The sequence below is a fragment of the Drosophila willistoni genome, unplaced genomic scaffold, assembly GCF_018902025.1.
Source record: "Drosophila willistoni isolate 14030-0811.24 unplaced genomic scaffold, UCI_dwil_1.1 Seg531, whole genome shotgun sequence".
In the NCBI taxonomy this organism is placed as follows: domain Eukaryota; kingdom Metazoa; phylum Arthropoda; class Insecta; order Diptera; family Drosophilidae; genus Drosophila; species Drosophila willistoni.
The window spans coordinates 2,285,315-2,302,224 of NW_025814459.1; the positions used below are offsets into that span (position 1 = coordinate 2,285,315).

Below are 16,910 nucleotides of genomic sequence, written 5' to 3' on the forward strand. Positions count from 1 at the left end.
ATTTGTTAGTTTAATATATCTGTTAATGACTGTGCCGAATTTGATAAAGATCGGGTTACTATATCATATAGCTCCCATAGGAACGATCGGTGGAAAACAGTGACTTTGATCAATATCTTAGTTTTTATCTAAATCTATGCTAAGATTGTAGGCCGTTCTTTCGCAAACATTAGCCTTTTTAGCTTGAACGTTTTTTCACTTTGATGGCTATAGGTAAGGAAAGAGTTACCATAAAAGTTGCAAGGGTATACAAACTTTGACACGGTCGAAGTTAGCCCCGGCCCTCTGGTTTGTATTTAAGCTAGTTACCGAAAAATACCATTTCTGTTCTTGAATCTAGTATATTAGTCAATTTATCTTTTTGTTCAAAGAAAGAAATGGTCACACTCTTAAAAAACCCAAAAATCTGTAATGTCTGATGGAGACCACCTGATAAATGAATCTCTATCGATCTCCAACGAGGACAACAACATGCAAAGCACCGTCATCACAATGTTAGCCAGACAAAGCTTAGGCAATACACATCTGGAATTTAACGGTTCCTCTCAATTTAAGACGCAGTTCATAAAATCAGGAAGCGAGTGTCAGTTTTCTGGAGAAGAACATGTATATCCTCTGGACAAGTCACTGAAAGGGGCAGCGCGTAAGAAGGTTGAAATTTTGTTGATGTCGGCCAAGGAGCCATCCAAAATTCTAGCCATTTTGGACAACATATACGGAGCTCCAAAAAATGTGGCGTTCGAACTGATGGCAAAAGCCCAGGAAATAAAATACGTAAAGGAAATCGGAGATTTTTACGAAGTCAACTGCTCTGTTCAAAATATCAATTCAGCGCTGGAGTTTGTACAATGCAAGTTCATCGATACACAAAAGTTGCTTGCAACCCTAATTGAGGAGCTAGATGAAAGTTATCTCTGAGAATGGGGATCATTTTTAACCGCTCGAAAATTAAGAGCTGCAGAATGTAATTTTGAAATATTTTTTGAATGGAAGCACAAATATAGTAATTTTAGAAAGGCAGAGGTGAAGAAACGATGGGATTACGCGAGCACAAGTAACGCCTGCTTCACATGTCTAAAATTTCATAAGGGACAATGCAATAATCGTGAGCAATGCAATCCTTGCCGCAAGCTATTAGCGGATGCATACAAGAAGTTCAAGAAGCAGCAATTTTTAAAATGTAACCAGTTATATTACGTGGTCCAACTGGTGAAAAAGAAATTTTGGCTATTCTCGACGATGGGAGCACAACCTGAACTGTATTGTTTTGGATAGACTGAAGGAATCTCTAGATATGATGAAACTTCAGAAATCGCAGATATTGCTATTACTGGCGATAGCAACATTCAGAAGCTTCAAAATGTACGTGTTATCAAGGATTTGAATTTACCAGCCCAACGAATTGGTTACGAAGCTATACGGAAAGAATTTCCATATACAAAAATGGCAAAATTGAACTCGATTCGGAATATTCAGCCTTATCTCCTCATTGGACAACGACATGCAACACTCCTTGCAACTCAAACCATACTAAATGTAGATCCGATTTTGGCAACAACCAAACTCGGAGGGGTCATACACGGTCCGATAAAAGCAAGAGTAAGAGAAGCAGATTTCGTATGCTGCCACATCGATTATGAACATCTTGGCGATATGCTTAAAAACCAATTCAGCGTAGAAGGATTTGGTGTCTGTAAACCAGCAACGGAGAAAACTAAATCGACAGAAGAAAAATTGGCTAATTGGAGTAAATCTACTATAAGAGTAAATGGACAATATCAGGTAAACTTACCCTGGAAAAGCGACATTGTGAAACTCCCGATTTGGCGACTATCGCCAAATGGCAAAACAACGACTAAAATGTTTAGAAAGAAAAATGAACAGAAACCGTGAATTAGCGCGAGCATACCAAAAGGAAGTGGAGAAGCTACTAAAGAATGGTTATGCCATCACTAATGTCAACTTGGTTAAATCCCCAAAACAGTGGTTCCTGCCACATTTTGCAGTAATTAATCCCAAGAAACCGGGAAAAGTTCGAGTAGTGTTCGACGCAGCAGCCATTTGTAGTGGCACTTCCTGGGCCCCTTCCCTTCCCTTCACTAACTGGTCCGGATTGTCTCTCATCAAGGCAGCCTTTGCTGCAGATATTAAAGAAATGTTCAACCAAGTTAAAATTTTCGAAGAAGATGCAGTCTCAAAATGCTTTTTATGGACAAATATGAATACCCCAATACCACCAACAGTCTACCAGATGACGTCAATTATATTCGGAGCAACCTCATCACCATTTATACCACAATTTGTAAAAAAACCACAATGCGGCGATACACAAAATTGAGGCACCAGAACCAGCTCAAGCCATCATTGAAACCCATTATGTCGACGACTATCTGGAGTCAAAAGCAACAGTTCGCGAAGCTGTTAAGATAATTCATTCAGTAATTCAAATACATGCAGCGGGACGTTTTCAAATTCGAAACTTTATTTCTAACAATCATGATGTCTTACAGGAACTACCCGAAGATCTACGTGGTCTTAACGTTAACACGGATTCGATTGGGCGAAAAAGGAGACGTATATCAAAAGGTTCTCGGCATGATTTGGGACGCATAAGGAGATATATTTATATTCTCAACAACTACAATGCACAGCATAAGCGAGGACATATTGAATGGAACAAGGATGCCTACAACAAAAAGGTGCTTGCAGCAGTCAACTCACTGTATGATCCCTTGGGAATGGTGATGCCAGTAACAATAAAAGGTCGGATCTTGATGCGTAATATTTGGGAACTTGGATGGGATGATGTCATTAAAGGCGACCCTGGCAAAAAGTGGGGTTAAGGGGGGAGCCTGCTTTAGGAGGCTCAAAAAATCGAATTTTTTTTTATTGCTTAAATCTGTTCCTAATATGTCTAAGAATATGTCTGTCAATTTTGGAAGGACAATTCGAATTATTTTCGAAGATACAGCACTAAAAGCAGTCGGGCGCCGAGCAGGTATACGAGTAAACCGTAAACTTTAAAGCGCGTTTTCTCGCGTTTTCATTTTTGGGATTTTGCAAAATTGGCGGGTAAAATTACAAAAAAAAGTATTCAACCAATCGTAAAAAACCAAAGCTTATTAAATTCAGTATCTTATTACCTCCTCTGTGAACCCAAAGGGTTCTTGAAAAAAATTCTAAACTATTTTTTTTAGTAAATTGAAGTTAGGTTTTTTGGTGAAAAATTCAACTTTTTTTTTTCAAATCTAAAAAAACTTTGATTTTTTTCGTTTTTCGGGTTTTCACAGGTTCACATAGATGAAGGACTAATGAAAATTAATTATCCATTTGATTTTTTTGTTTCCGACAAAAATTGCGACCTACATTTTGCCCGCCAATTGGACACTTCAATTGCGCGGTGGTGCACAAAAGTAGATGAAAGTGGGCTGTATTTCGATATTTTAAATTTAAAAAAATGTTTTTTGTAAGTTTAAATATGTAATAAAATTATGTAAAAATTTCATTACATTTGCTTGTTTTTTTCTATCCTAAAAAAAACACGAAAAACTGCCTTTTTTAGGCCTCCTAAAGCAGGCTCCCCCCTTAAACGATCTGAAGAGACTATACGATGTTAGTATACCAAGATATTACTCCCAACATTTATCTATTGCTACGAAAGTCGAACTACACGTTTTTTTCGACGCTAGCAGCAATGTATACGCTGCACCAGCATAGCATCTCGGGCTCGAGTTTCACCTTTGAAACATGTTACGATTCCAACGCACACTCAAGGCCTCGTTTTTGCACACTCTTTGTGCCTAGTTGCTTACTCTCTTAGGTCTTCGTCTTATTGCTGCCTCGTTCAGCTTCGCACGAGCATGTCGTTGTCTCTCTGGTTCGTTGCCGCGATGCTGTCTCTGTCGCTCTTGTGGATTTAACTTTTTTCTTATTACGACATGGCGCCAAAATTTTTTAGTTGACGCTCGGTGTACTTTTTTCTTTCCGTATATATCCGTGTATATCGTTTCTTATCGATATTCTATCGATTAACAATTTTTATTTCAAATATACCTATTCTTTTACACTGATAAACGCCACGACAGTGATACCAATTCTTTGAGTTTCTTTTCTTTGTTATATCTTTTTAAAAATTGCTGACCAATGCCAAACTATATATGTATATTACTGACCGAGTTAACTAAGTCAGAGATTGCTGACGCCTGGGAATGCAATAGAGTTTATGAGTTCAACATTAACTTTATTATATATAAAAATAACTTTTTATGATTTGGTCGCCTTGTTGACACAAATCGTTGTTAAATGTTTTTGACAAAGTGATCGCCTAGTTGATCAACTTTTATTCAATGGGTATGCAATGATACCCCGTAGGGGAAAACCAACTCTTAATTTTCCACCAAATTGTTTTTAGTCGCCAAGGTGGCTACGCATTGATAGCCAAGCGATGTTTTAGTCGGGACCCCAGATTGATGTGAAATGTTCATCAATTTGTGCCCTCGCTTAGGATTGTTCAGCAAACAAAAAAAAAATTGATAATAGCTAACCATATCAGCTTAATTAACTAGGTCTTTATTTTTAACTGCTGACCATATCAGATCTACTTATGACTGATGGGCTATCGATATTTTTAATCGGGTTACATACTTATATTGACATATATTTCCATTTGTTCTATATTATAATTGTCTTAATGTTATCTTATTTTATATAATCTAAACACCAACAGAAGACTTCATAGATGATAAGCTAGATATAATACGGTCTTCAGTAATACTAGGAAAAAACATAAAATTTAAATGTGGGATTGAGAAGGGATAGGATGTGGGATCCGAAGCAGTAGTAGAATAAGTCGACTGAAAGAATTTAGCAAACAGATCTGCAATATCTGAATCATTATTAGCAGTCTGGTCATTAAGTCTGAAGGTGGAAGGTAGTAAATTAGAGCGTCGTTTAGAATTAACAAAGTTGTTAAATCTTTTGGGGTTCTTAAAAAATTCAACCTTACAGCGCAAGATATAATTATTGTAGCATTGAGTATTTAAGAGACAAAATTGAGACTTCGCTACACAATAATATGCATTGTCGAGTCGCGAACCAGTTTTTTTAAACCTTTTAAAATATCTCGATTTAATGTTACGGAGATGAGACAGCCTACGTGTGAACCAGACCGGCGCGCATACGGAATGCATTTATCAATTAGAGAATTAAGAGCAGAGTAGAAAAACTTCACTGCACAATCTATATCGCAGCACTCAAATAGAAATGACCAATCAAAAGAGAAAATAAGGCTATTAAGAAGATTAAAATTTGTTTTACGGAAACATCTACGACGAGAATTTGCGATGTTATTAAATGAATTAGTAACGGAATTGTAAGAAATAGTAACTTCAATGGTAGGGTGATAAAGATCTTCAGGTTTCACTAGGGGCTGTGTATTGTGCATTCGTATTCGGGTATTCGGGATACAGCACTAACAGTGGGATCAGAGACAAAAACAAGATCAAGGATTCTTTTAGAAGAGTTAAGGAAAGAATTCAACTGATATAGCGGACATTCAAGTAGGCTATCAAGAAAAACATGTTGAGATAAAGGAATTAAGAAGGATAGATTATCATCAACAAGCCAAGAAATATTAGGCAAGTTGAAATCACCTAAAACTATAAGGGAATCACGATCTTTAAGACGATTAAAAATAGTTTGCAAAGCATCAGCATGGTGCATATAGGTCATGATATCAGAAGCTGGAGGAATACATGACCAAGAAATATATAAGCTAAAGTTTAAACATGTAACTTCAACGCAAATAAACTCAACACCTAAGGGCAGATCACGACGACCAACACGAAGAAATAAAGTTATTAGAAACAATTTCGTTATCCAAAACAGTGGAGTTGAGCCAAGTTTCAGAAAAAGCTTATATGTCAGCCGAAAACGTTTGGCTATTACAAAACAGGTTCGAGAGCTTAGTAAGAAGTCCTCTTACATTTTGATAATGAATGCAAAAACTAGACATTATTAGTTTTTTGAAGCAGAAGATGAATTAGGAAGGTGGACAGGCAGCGGACGAGAGCGCTTATTGGGCGCAAACTCGTGTACAACTAGGCCCTCTGCCCAAAAATTAGGTTCTACCATAGCATACTCATTTGGTATTGTAATTTTAAAAGAGGAAATTTTGCGCGACCTAGAAAACTTAAACTTTGGAATTAAAATTTTAGCAGGGCATATATTACCAATGTAAGCTGCCACAGACGACTCAGAAGTATTTGGAGCAAGCCTGGAGATAAATAATTGTTTGCGATGAGGCACTACAGTTAGTGAAAGCGGAGGAGCATTGGAATCCACAAGTGATTTAGAGCCAGCATGATCCTGTAATTGACCGTGTGGGATAGATTGAGGTACACCAGGGCTTGTGCTGGGTACTTCAATCTGAAAAGAAGAGCATAAAGAGGAACAAGAAGATGGTGTAGGCGAAAGTTAGATGGGAGAAGATGCAATAGAGAGGGCTGGCGACTGCTTATGAGGCAACTCAAGGGTACAATTATTGGGCAACTTCTCAGAAGGTGGAACGAACTTGACTTGCGACAAGTAGGTGCAAGTAGGTCGACAACAAGCCATTGAAAAGCCACAAAAAAACAAAAGTCACAAATATATAAAAATATATAGAACATTTAAAAACACAGCACTAAGGTAATTATCGATAAAAAAATCAATAAATACATATAAAACAAAGAGACAGCTAGAATGCACAGCACAAGAAAGAGTGCAAGAACAGTTATAAGCCAAGCTTTAGGAGGCGGCGTCATAAAAGTAATTAAAAGCGGGAGAGAAGTTGAGCACAAGAACAAAGAAGAGACAACAACAAAAGTAAAAACACTAGCACTGATGGTATGATCGGGCGGATGAGGTGAGCAACTGCAAAACCAATGACGAGAGAGAGAAAAAAAAAAAACAGAACTCATTAGTTTAATTATTCTGAAATAATAACTATTATATTAAATAGGTAAACTATCGATGTATCGCTCAAAATGAATTCAATAAGCATCACTAATTGCTCTTTTCTTGTCTTTCCCTTTACATTGTACTATGAATTGCTCTCTCTCGTAACGCATAACTTTAAGAAGAACTCGAATGCGAAGGACGCAAATAAATGTACAAATTTATTACGTCGGCTAATCTTTTCGTTAACATTTTGGAACATCATAAGCAAAGGAAGTTGTGATGCATCAAATCTCCTAACGAGGAAGCAATTTATTAACTGGCCGAGAACTTGGCCAACATTTTGTCGACCGAGACAAGACGGAAATTTGCTGTTGGATAAGTTTTTGTTCAATTGCAACCAAATTGGATTCGTCTGTTTCATAGTTTCTTAAGCTGCTACAGGTTTCCGAAAAAGGAAAGGGGATTGCAAGAGGCAATCAATCATCAAACACCGGTTGGGACATCTAGGAAAGAAAGACAACATGATATATTCATAGGATACCACGTTTAAACTCTCCACATACTGCAGTGGATGTGACGGTTCGGTGCTAGTCATCAGCACTTGCTTTTTTTTCAACTGTTTATTTATATTTTAGAAGTTAGAAGCAAATGAAAACTTTGATGAAAAACTTCCGGAAAAAATTTTGTATGAAACCATAGTGATAACTTAAAAAACTAATGATGCAGTTCGATTCGCAGGACCCGAAATAGGGTGAAACCATCGAATTTTGCCATGTCTTTTTTTTTTTTTGAAAAAAACTATCACAGTGTATTCTTTGGCCTAACCTATTGTTACATATATATTCTTATGCTGCGACTTAGGCGACAGCTACAAAAGAGAGGGAGAGTGTCAGTACATACATACATACATACCTATTAATTGGGGCACTTGCATCAAAGTGCTTGGTCAGCGTTCACACTAGCTCATGTTACGCCTGTGCATTGCTGCTCATGTGAATATATGTATGTGCATATATAAATGTACATACATATACATATGAACATGTTTAGCTGTTTATTTATGTTTATTAATGTATACACATAAACATATTCAAGTGCACACTTATGTTTTATTGCGTACATATCTTATTGTTTCTCGAAAAAAGCAAGGGTAAAGTCACCAAATTTGGTTTATTTGGTTTATTTAGAGTTATGAGTTATGAAAAATGTAATAAAATTCGCGAAAATATAGCCTACAAACTAAAGCTGAAGCAATGCGGAAGATCTAGCTATACTGTGCGTGCTTTTTTATCGTATTTGTATTTGACAGCTATATAATAAAATTATCCGATTTGGATCAAAGTTGGCACAGTCAATTATAGAGATAATTAGCTGTCCAATAATTAGTTATGTAACAATGTTGGAATTAAATAAATGAAATCCATGGTATATAATTCTAATATTGTTGCAGTTATTATACCGACTGTATAAATATTATTCAAAAAACTAAACAAATTCAATTCAATTTGATGAAATGGTTATATATTAAATCGAAAATTAGATAGGTCTGTTCACATTATGAACAAGCTTCGTATGGAAAATTTTCAATATTAGCAAAATGCGTTGTATGAACCATACAACTTAAAAAATTGATACGGTAGAATTCGCAGGACCGGCAGCTGAACCCATCGATATTGGTCATCTGTTTTTTTTTTTTTTTAACTTTCAATAATAACAGTAATTATAAATCTTTTTAACAGTAATAAAAATATTAATTTTTAAAATATGTTTTCTGACTGTAGGCTCTGATCTTGTTGTTTGCGATGAAGGACACATTATAAAAAACAGTAAATCGGCCATTAGTCTTGCTGTTGCGCAAATAAAAACAACGAAGCGGATAATATTAACCGGAACTCCTATACAAAATAATCTCAAAGAATGTAAGTATCTGCTCTACATATTTTATTATACATCATATATTATTGTGTTTTGTTAAGTGACCTCGTGAAAATTAAGAAACAGGCTCGAGGTCAATTTTTTAAATCATCCAATTAGATGGCTTTCAAGAAAAACTTCAAATATTGTTAAGTTTCCCCTTTTTTGATATATTTCGGTTGCACTCGGGCAACCGTCTTCAGGGCAAATCGATATACACGTCCGCATCGTATGACGTGGAGCTTAATACTGAATTAAATTCTATTAAACTCCCCTGGAAAACATACAATTTCTTTCAAACTAGGTGCAAACTCCAACAAAAGGTCAAGTGCGCGAAATATAGCCAGTGACATGATCTATTGTGTGTTTTCATTAGCTGTTTCATTTTCTAAGCGCCTAATTCAGCTGTTTATTGATGATTTTGACATTAGCGGCATGTTATTTTTGCCCATGTGTTTACAAGTCTGTTGATAATAATATGTTAATGTGTATTAAAGAGGGGGAGACAGCTTGCCTCGCAAAGTTTTTTTTCTGATTGCTAAATACTATAAACTTCTTATTGGGTAGGGGAGTTGTGACTCAGGCCCAGTTGTGACATTCTCAAATATTTTTGAAATGCGGTATTGAATGACAGTTTGAGCCCTGTAAATCATGTTCGTTACACGTTCTGCAGTTTTTGGGCAGACACCACCGTTAATAATGGAATTGTATAGACGCGTACCAAATATCGTGTTCAAAATCGTGCGAAAAAGTGATTTTGATTTTTTCCAAAGTACCAAATTTTTGTGAAATTAACAGTGAAAAGGTGAGTGTAATGCATCAGAATATTACATTTGCCGTATATTTTCTGATTCTATACAGATTTATGTGATTATGTGGTGTCTTTAAATGAAGTAAGTAAGTCGTCTCGCCGACTTTGGTATACCATACACCAGTAAAGCAAATATTTCAAGCATTTTCACATGCTTCTTACAAGCATATCTTAGTATCTCGCTCACACCCTAGCGCCCCCACCAGCCAACGGCCAACTCCGGCCTTACGGAAAAACGTTTATATGCATAACTCGACTGTTTTTTATCCGATTTTGATCAAATTTGGTATTTTGCTAGATATTAGTATTAAATTTAAGTGTGCCAAATTTGATTGCATGAGGTAAAAAAATACGGGAGATAATCAAGTTTTTCAAATTACGGGGGCGCAAAAGGGCGTGGCAAAATTTTTATACATACAAAATGTGTGCATTTACTAAGCGTATATACATACCAAATATGGTGTCTCTAGCTAGAATAGTTTTTGAGATAAACGCTTTTTTTAAATTGCGGGGGCGGAAAGGGGCGTGGCAAAAATTTGAAATAAACTTGATCACTCTACATACTACACGAGTCTACATAAAAAATTTGGTGGCTCTAGCTCTTATAGTCTCCGAGGTCTAGGTGTTCATACGGACAGACGGACAGACGGACGGACGGACAGACGGACGGACAGACGGACATGGCTAGATCGACTCGGTTGTTGATCCTGATCAAGAATATATATACTTTGTGGGGTCGGAGATGCTTCCTTCTGCCTGTTACATACATTTTGGCGACTTTAATATACCATTTCACCCTATGGGTGTATGGTATAAAAATATACATATAACCAAACTATGAAAAATCCCGGTTATGACTCAGCTGGGGTGCCCAGTTATGTCCCATTTATTTTTTTTGCAATAGGATAATGTAAAATCATGCATTATCGATAAAAATGCAATCCGCAAAAGTGCAAGAGAGCATGCTATAGACAACAGGACCGACCTTATCACGATATGTGAAGAAAACGAAAGATAATTTTGAAGACATTTCGGAATTAAAAGATGAGGATTTGTTGGAATTCATTCATGGTGTTAGCACAAGAACTCCATCAAACATGGTTTTCTCTCCCGATCAAGAGACAAAGATCCCAATGTAGACAATTTTATCGCAAATTTATCTCGGTTGAGCGATGTACACAACTTTAACAGTAGTTCAATCTATAATATGGATGAAAGTGGCTTCTCGACTTTGCCAAAAAAAATTGGAAAAGTCATCGCTTTCAAAGCAATTGCAAAAGCAGCCAAAGGGGCGAAGAAGCCAACCGAAGAAGGCAACAATGAAGCCAGCAACACCATCACGAGCGGCCAAGCGCGTCAAACCAACATCACCATCATCTGATGAAGAAACAGATTTCTGCATAATTTGCCTAAAGCTGTTGCCGAAGAGATTGACCGCTGCCAACTCGATCAATTGCAATGTATGCAAGCGTCCAGTTCATTCGAAGTGCGCTAACATGCAAGCACGTTATTTCAATAGCAAAATTTGCCTAAAGCTGTTGCCGAAGAAATTGACCGCTGCCAAATCGATCAATTGCAATGTATGCAAGCGTCCAGTTCATTCGAAATGCGCTAACATGCAAGCAAGTTATTTCAATAGCAAAAACTGCGTAAGTGACATGGACGACGAGGAAAAAAATCGTTGTCATTTATGGCCATTGCATGTTTTTTTTTTTTTTGTGTTTTTCATTGTTTTTGCCATTGAAGGCCTTCATAGTAAATAAACCATTAAATCACAACAATTCGTGTGACATTCCTTTCATATTTTCTTATTTTCAGTGAATTTCTTAAGGTGAGTCATAACTTTTTTTTTCGGCCTAAAAAAAGCTATTCAGATTAAATCTGTTCCAAAATTTTTTGAGTAACTCAAATAAACATACTTTCCTTGGAAAAAAGTTGCGTTTGGTTAATACTTAAATGTTAAACTTCGTAATTTTTCATTTCCCGGAACTGAGGAAAAAATTTTGAGGTTTTTTCAAAACCCGGTTCTTCCCTACAGTCAGTAAAAAAAATTGAATTTCTATTTTAAAATACTTCAGGTGAGGAAGAAAAGCCCATTTTTTAGAAATTTTGAAAACAATTTCAAACATGTAATGAAAAAATCGGACAGGACATATAATATAGCTGTATGAGAAACGATAGGTCGAATATTGGTTCTTATCCACAAGAAGCCTTTGTCTTGTGGCTTGAATTAAATGGAATCTTAGAGATGTATGTTAGTTAGTTAGGTATTTGTTACCTATGCAAAAAATTTTTAGTTCTGAACAGCCTCAAACACCATACTCTAACAGTAAAATGCAACAAATAAAAAAAAAAACAATTTTTATACCATAAGGTGACACGGTATATTAAAGTCGCCAAAATGTATGTAACATGCACAAGGAAGCATTTCCGAACCCATAAAGTATGTATATTCTTGATCAGGAACAACGGCCGAGTCGATCTAGCCATGTCCGTTCGTTCGTCTGTCCGTCTGTCCGTATGAACACGTAGATCTCGGCGACTATAAGAGCTAGAGTCACCAAACTCGGAACTTAGACTCCTGTATTACTTAAGGTGTATAAGTTTTGTTCAAATTTTTGTGCATAAGGGTATGCACCCGAAAATTAGATACAACTGATTTTGTCAAAGACTACTAGCTATAGACACCAAATTTGACTTAGTACACCGGCAGGTTTAGCTTTTTTCAAAATTTTGCCACAACCACTTCCGTCCCCGAAAATTAAATAAAACTGACTTTCTCGAAAACTAACAAAAATAGAACCACCAAATTTGGTATGTAGATTTGTTAACTATGCGTGCAGATTATTGATATTTAATATTTTTGCCACACCTACGTATAAATGAGTTTTATTAGGCGGTCCATATGGGCGGAGTTGCCTGTAAGCAAGTGGCGGCGGTAGAGTGTTAGTGTGTTTTTGTGAGAGCAATCGAGATAGCTTATGGGCATTTCCGCCGAAGTGTCAACCACGAGCAAAAAAACAAACCATCTTGAAACTCTTTGTTTGTTTTAAACTCTTATCAGAAAATGTAAAAATTTTAATATTTGATGTATTTTGAGCATGTATTTGTTTACCGTAATGAGCAAATCGAATGCAAAGTGATCAAATAGTTTGTTTCTTATTTGAGCACTTATTAAAAGTTTTATCACTTTTTTCTTTATTATTTATATTTTGTAGGTAAGCTTTTATAAGGTAAAAAGTTTGCCAAAAAATGTTTCTCATATTACAATCAATAAAAAAAAAAAATTCGGATTATAAGGCAACCCGCCTTATTTGCAAATTATTGGTTTTTTTTTGCCCACTTTTTTAAGTTCCGTTCGACACGAAAAATGAGAATTAGTATACATTGTGCCAAAAATCAAGAGACCCAGAGATCAAGAGAAGTTGAAAAGTTGGGAGAAAATATGGTTTTAAACTGTAAATAGGAAAAAAAAAACAAATAAAAAAAAATTGTTTATTGAATTTTAAAAAAGTTTTTCCGTTCGACACGTTATGCGTAAATGACAACCTTTCTAAGTGCTAAGTTCAGTGCATTTGGCAATATTAACTGCATCGTCAAAAACAATTTTTTTTTGTTATTTTTATTTTTAAATTTAAATATTGTTACAATACTTGTGCAATTTGTACCTGCTTTTAGATTTAAGTGTAATCAAAAAACCTGAATATATTTCATTTTATGACAATACTTATCTGTATTACCCCGCATGGGAAAAATGTCCGTTCGAAATGTCCGTGCGTAAAAATTTAATATATTTTTTTAAAACAAAATATAAAAATTTGGTATATCACACAAAAATATTTTCAAAATACCATTCTTGAATGATCCTTTCAATAATTTTACGTTAAAATTATCTCTAGTTTCGCTGAAATCCTTCCTTATGCAAATGGCTCCAACAAAAAACTTCCGTTTTTTCCATGCAAGCATCGACATATTTTCAAAAAAAAAAAAAAAACACTACAGCTTACACTCTTTTCATTGTTAAATAAAGTTGGTCAAAGTGAAATAAGTCAATTTAAGACAAAAAAAAAAAAAATAAATAAAATTTAATTTTGTGGAAAGTTAAAAAAAAAAAAATGGGTAAATGGGTAAGGGACCATTTGTGGTGTATGTAGACAGAGTAGATGGAAATAACAAAGAGAGCAATAAAAGCAGATTACCAATTAATCCATTAGAGCTAAATGCAGTTATGTTTAAACTAAAAGTCAAAGACGTTGTTATGGACGTTGCAAGGTAGAATTTAAATCGGCAGCTGCAGCCAACATATTTATCGCATCGGACCTTAAAAAATATGACTATGAACCCAAGTTACTAAAGCATTTCCTAAACAAAACTGGAATCATATTCCAGATCCCCACAAGATTCTCAGACGAAGAACTTAAGGAGTATATCCCAACACCAGTGGACATACACAAGATTATTCGTGTGCGTAGAAAGGAGAAGGACAATCTAATTGCAACATCTAGAGTTAAAATAGTTTTCAAAGGATCTCAAATACCAACAGAAATAACTTTCCTATACTCAAAAGTTCCAGTAAGTCCTTTTGTACCTTTTAATCAATGCTACAGATGCTTCAGATTTAATCACTTTGCGCAACACTGTAAACAGTTAGACCAAAAGTGCAACAAATGCTCCTGTTACATGATAAAGAAAAAACCTGCACACAAACTATTTGTATCAATTGCAAAGAAAATCACCCAGCTACCTCAATCGACTGCCCCGCTCGCAAGAGAGCCTTTGCCATACAGAAATGTATGACAATGGAGAATCTATCCAGAAATGAGGTAAAAATTAGATATCCAGCTCTATTCCAAAGACAAAATACGATAGACACTAATGATACAACACAATTTCCCATTCCAACATGGCAAAAGACATCTACAACCCCAACTCTGCAGAACAACACAAAATTATCAACAGAACAACTACACGCTCACATCCCATATAATAAAACATTAAGAAACATGCAAAACAGACGAAATGAAGAGAGAAACTCTTCTGAAACAATGAGTACCTGGAAAGCGACTCTAAATGAACACAAAATTACTTTAAATGAGAAATACGTTAACACACATACAAACAACACATTTAAACCAACACCCCCAACCATTACATCCCAATCTAATCAGTCTACTGACAGCCCCTCTGCTCTTGAAATGGCAAAAGAAGGCTTATCACAGCTGGCTATAGACATATCCTCATTTATAACTAATCCAAACATTCAACTAAATTCAGTCCACTATAAATTTTTAGAGACACTAAGAGATAGAATCGCACAAACTAACACAAAAATAGATATTATAAAAATAAACCAACTTAATTAAATTCAAATCTTAATCCTTACTTAGTACCTTACACTCAACATCTTATTATAATAGACATATGAAGATTCTACAGTACAATATACAGAGCCTAACGCATAACAATAATAAACATCTATTAGAAATATTTTTAATAAACAACGACATTGATATAGCAATTATATCTGAAATCTGGGTCACAAATAATGCTAATTGTAGTTTAGCGAATTACAACTTTATTTGCCACCCCAGAGCAGATGGATATGGCGGAGTAGGCATATACCTAAAAAAATATATAAAATTCACACAATTAAATTGCATTAGTGAAGTAGAAGTGATTTCAGTGTCCACTATGAACCTGAAACATAACATCAATTTATTTAGCGTCTATGCAGCGCAAAGTTTAAGTGATGATCTTTTTGAGAAAGGATGCAAAGAAATTCTAACGAGGGCAAACCAGACTAATGGTTTAACAATCATAGGAGGAGATCTTAACGCCAAATCACAAATATGGGGAAACACGATTCAAAACAACAGAGGAAACATCCTAGAACAATTACTAATAAACAACAACTTTTATTGTCTTAACAATGGCAGCCCCACATATTCACACAACGCATCGTACTTTTCTACCTTAGACATCACATTAATTAACAACTACAACCTCAACCCAAAATATAACTAGACAGAATACAATTTCAATAGACCCAAAAAATAGATACAAACCAAAAAAATATTGGGATGAATATATATATAAAACAAAACTTCACACGGACGCATTAATTTATTTAAAAAGCAATAGAATTTTGAACAACTACTTACATAAAGTTAGAAAAAACAATATAGACAAGCTAATGGACGAAATTTCAAAAACTAATTCAGCAAAAGAAATGTGGCAAAAAATTACAGCCCTTAAACAATATAAAAAACTTAAACCGACAAAAAACGAAAAAACTGATGAGGATCATGAAAAATTTCTTAAACAAATGGCGACGGTAACTGACACTTCAGACTGCATTAGAATGAAACCACCTAACACCTGGCTTCTACCCGCCAGCAACTCAAACTTAACTGACAACGATTTACTTGACTTTTTAAATTCCCGCAACCCGGACTCAGCAAAAGGTCCAGACAATATCTCATATAGAATGCTTCTAGCCTTACCACCCTCAGAAATTCAAATTTTGGTATCCCTGCTAAATGAGACTCTAGGCAACGGTGACATACCAGCTAGTTGGAGAAAAATAAAAGTAGTACCTGTCCCTAAAAAGAATCTAGACTCAGCTATAATAACAAACAATAGACCTATTTGCCTACTAAGCGTAGTTTTCAAATGCTTAGAAGGTTTGGTAAAAACAAGGATGGAAAACCATATAAACAACAACAATATATTGCCCCCGAGATCTTACGGCTTCCGTAAACACCACTCCACATCGCACTGCATCAATGACGTTTTAAACAATATAGCAAATCTGAAAGCTAGGGGCATGCACTGTGAGGAACATTATATACACAAGAATAATGTCCCACACAACAAACAAGCTACAACAAACAAGATACAAAGCCACAATACATAAGATACAAACAGCCAGATACAAACGCAGCCAAGACACAAACTAAAGTATAAGAGTGAAATCGGATGTGAATGATCAAATAAACAAGGCCAGCCGAACATTGCCGATCGAACCCCACGCAACCGCTGGCGATTTTCGTACAAGCGGGAAGATGCGTGGGAGACATAATGCGATAAGTTCGGTCGTATAAGAGCCAATACAAGAGGCCGGCCGAATATTGCCGATCGAACCCCACGCAACCGCTGGCGATTTTCGTACAAGCGGGAAGATGCGTGGGAGACATAATGCGATAAGTTCGGTCGTATAAGAGCCAATGCAAGAGGCCGGTCGAAC

At 35.7% G+C, this 16,910-nt stretch overlaps 1 protein-coding gene across 5 annotated transcripts in view; it reads left to right on the forward strand.

The window, feature by feature from the left end:
* Positions 1-16,910, forward strand: part of LOC26530201 (transcriptional regulator ATRX-like) — a 518,978-nt gene that overhangs the window by 132,630 nt on the left and 369,438 nt on the right. For 4 of the 5 annotated variants that reach the window (XM_047013063.1, XM_047013064.1, XM_047013065.1 and 1 more), the window contains exon 6: positions 8,721-8,858. In XM_047013063.1, coding sequence (XP_046869019.1) covers positions 8,721-8,858 — 138 coding nt within the window. Of the gene's footprint in view, positions 1-8,720; positions 8,859-16,910 lie in introns of those variants that run through there. The other variant, XM_047013068.1, reaches the window with a different exon arrangement.